General features: G+C 24.1%; 1 protein-coding gene across 1 annotated transcript in view; it reads left to right on the top strand.

Moving 5' to 3' along the window:
* Window positions 1-3,253, top strand: part of LOC108687226 (estradiol 17-beta-dehydrogenase 11-like) — a 6,662-nt gene extending 3,409 nt beyond the window's left edge. Inside the window, exons 2-6 of the mRNA XM_018192887.1 lie at window positions 1,112-1,259; window positions 1,405-1,489; window positions 1,973-1,982; window positions 2,229-2,343; window positions 3,129-3,253. Of these exons, the coding sequence (XP_018048376.1) occupies window positions 1,112-1,259; window positions 1,405-1,489; window positions 1,973-1,982; window positions 2,229-2,343; window positions 3,129-3,253 (483 nt within the window). The remainder of the gene's footprint in view (window positions 1-1,111; window positions 1,260-1,404; window positions 1,490-1,972; window positions 1,983-2,228; window positions 2,344-3,128) is intronic.
* Window positions 3,254-3,578: the final 325 nt, after the last annotated feature.

The following is a 3,578-nucleotide window of genomic DNA, read 5'->3' as shown; positions in this document are numbered from 1 at the left end:
TATATATATATATATATAGATTAATTATCAACAAAAAAAAGAGCATGGTGAAATCATTTTGGTATGTATAATAATCTTAATATGTGTAGTTATAACAAAATATAAGATAATCGGATATGACTTACTTATAGCCATATTATCACATTACAGATTATCGGTTATGGTTGTCGGTTCTATTTTCTATTTTCGCACATAACAATTAATAACTCATAACAATTAATAACGCATTTATTGCATTATAATTGACTAAAATAGAATCAACAATCAGCAATCGTAATCCTATATGACTTACCTAAATTTTGTAATTTTTAAAAATTTTTTCAAATATTTAGTAAGTGTTGTGAAAATTTTAAGAAAAAGTGCGTAGCATGTAAGTCATATTGAGTACATGATCAATTTGTGCGATTTACTAATCCTATTTGTTAAATTTACTGTGTAATTATATGTATGTTAATCTTTTTTATTACAATGAATAAATATTACCTTAAATTACATAAGCATAGATAGAAAGATGTATATATTCGTATAGACGTCTAATCTCGTTCCATTTAACGAATCATTTGTTTTTATCGCATTTTCTTGAGCAACAGTTTATTATTTCCTTCCCAGCAAACGACAATGGATTAAAATTTTTTTCTATTCAAATGCGTATTTTAAATATTTAAGCGAATATTTTTTTTGGATTTAATTGGATTCAATTGGATGCAATTGGATTGAAAAACTGCATTTCTTATTCAAAATTTTGAATTGAAAGTATTCACAATGTGTGTTGTGCACAGAAAAAGCTAATATTATTTTTAGATTGAAAGGCATAGAGATATGCTTCATGTAATTCCTATAAATGAATAAAAATGCATTCAGGATTGAAAAGCATTCATTTTAACATTCGTGAATCAATATATCTGAAAATCTGAAAATCTATTTCAATTCATTTCAATCCATTCTCGTTTGCTGGATTTAAAATACAACATGAAAGTTTAATATTATGCTATTTAATATTATGCTTTTAAACAAAAAATTATAAAGGGTAATTTATAAAATTATAATTATTATTTATTATTTATTATTTATATTGTATTTTATATGTATGTAATATTATTTTATATTACAGATAACGAGTGCAGATCATATTGGAAAGGAATTAGCGATTAGTTATGCTTCATTAGGAGCAACGATAGTATGTTGGGACATCAGTGAAGAACTAATAATGAAAAGTGGAAGATATTTAAACAATGAGAAGAGATTCTGTGTATGCATCGGTAAGTTTGTATATAACAATATTCGGAATGAAGAAACTATTTGAATTCATATGTAAATATCTGTTCTATTCATAAATATATGTAATCACCTATTAAATTTATCTAATTAAAATTCTAAATAAAATCTTTACGTTTTACAGATAATGTAATGTAGCAGATAGGGAAGAAGTTTTAAAAGTAGCCAAAAAAGTAAAAGAAGAAGTAGATGATGTTACTATCTTGATTAATAAGTGATATAGTGTTTGCTAAATCATTTTTGAATCAAAATCCTGAAATTGATCACGAGTCATAGACGTCATCACTGTGACAGTGCATTATTGGGTAAGTAATATATTCAAGATATCGAAATTATAAATTACAAGAAATAATTACTATCCTGGAGATAATTACTATTACTATAAAAAATTTTTAGTGAATATGTATAAACATACATAAATATTACATTCATAAACATGTATAATCATATACGAAATATGTACATGTTCATACACAAGGATAATTTTTATAATATTTATTTTAGAAAAAAGTTTAAAGAAATGTAAAAAAATTACTTATGTATAATTATACATAAAGTTGTGCATAATTGTGTACGAGCAATTTTTTTCTAAACTTGTTCTTTTCTGAAACGAACAATGCGAAAATTATCCCTTTAATTATTTTTAATGTTTTCACATTACTATTATTACTTCTACTAAAAAGTAATTTTACAAAAGGAAGAGGGATGTATGAACATGTATGGACATATTTCATATATGATTATACATGTTTATAAATATTTATATATGATTATATATATTTATACATATTCATGAAAATACATATGCATGAAAAACTTTTTATTAATATAATTGACTTTATTTTTGAATATATTATATTAATTTGTTCACAAATAAAGTGTACTAAGCGGTTTAAACAATTATACATATAATTAAGCTTTTCAATTTTTGCAAACAAATATTATGCTTTTAGACATTCTTATCTAATATGATCAAAAAGGATCACGGTCATATCGTAATGATTTCATCAGAAACAGGACTCTTTACCAATCCTTATGGAACGGTTTACTGCCCTTCAAAATTCGCAGGTAATTCAACTACATATTTTACGATTATAGAGAAAGGGACGTGTGTGTGCGTGTGGGTGTGTGCGTGTGTGTATGTGTGTGCGTGCGTGCGTACAGGGTGTTTCATTTTCATTTACACAATTATAAAGCTTGAAAGTTACAATATCGTCGGCATTACTCAAGATGTTCAACTGATTCTTATAATTCGAGAAATACACTTTATAAAAAAATATATATTTTATAATGTTTTGAAAAGTTCTTGAGATAAAAGACTACAAGAATGTATAACGAAAAATGGTGGTTCCATTTAAAAAGTTCAATGACCTGATCTGACAATGCCAAGTTTAAACTATAATAAATCTAAACTAAATTAAATAAAAAATTTTATGTTCTCCTCGATATTGATATAACTTTATCTGAAATTTTTTTCAATCTCACATCTCATTCTTGAGATATATTAGTGTATCAATTTAATTAAAATGAAACAATCCATATACATATATGTCTGTCTATATGTATGGATAATAAAAAAATAATTATAATTACATATATATATATATATATATATACATATATATATATGTGTATATATGTAATTATAATTATAATTATTTTTTTATTATACACAATGATTTCCTTGACAATCACGTTAAATCGTATACATACAATATATACAGACAGACAGACAGACATGTATATATGTATATGGATTGTTTATATAAGCATATATTTATATATTACATAATTTGAATGTGCGTATGAAAATATAATAAATATGTTTTTTTAATACATTGACATATAGCCAGCAATTATGTACTCTTTATCGGAAGAATTATGTGTATTGAGTAACGGAAAGTCATCGATTAAATTTACAACTATTTATCTGTTCTTCGTATGTACCGGACTTATTAAAAAACCAAAAATTAGGTAATTTTACAATAATACAGTGTTATAAAATTTTTTACATCACGTAAGCAATCCATAACAAATTTTTATTTTAATGATGTCACACTTTTTGTCATGATAGATTTTTTTAAATTTAACATTAATTAATTAATATTAATTTAGATTTAATAGTAATTAATTAATAATATATGTATAGTGATTAGCAAATTTATTCGGTTGAACTCTATTTTGTTTATTGATATAAATTTCTACTTGATAATAAAAGAACTTTTACCGCAGAAAATGGCTTCGTCAATAATTGAGCAAAGACAAGATTATGAAAATAAAAGCATATCTTCATATTGGTTACC

Source organism: Atta colombica, unplaced genomic scaffold (assembly GCF_001594045.1).
Source record: "Atta colombica isolate Treedump-2 unplaced genomic scaffold, Acol1.0 scaffold203, whole genome shotgun sequence".
NCBI classification, from domain to species: Eukaryota; Metazoa; Arthropoda; class Insecta; order Hymenoptera; family Formicidae; genus Atta; species Atta colombica.
The sequence above is the reverse complement of the archived record's forward strand: the minus strand, read 5'-3'. Positions and strand labels throughout refer to the sequence as shown.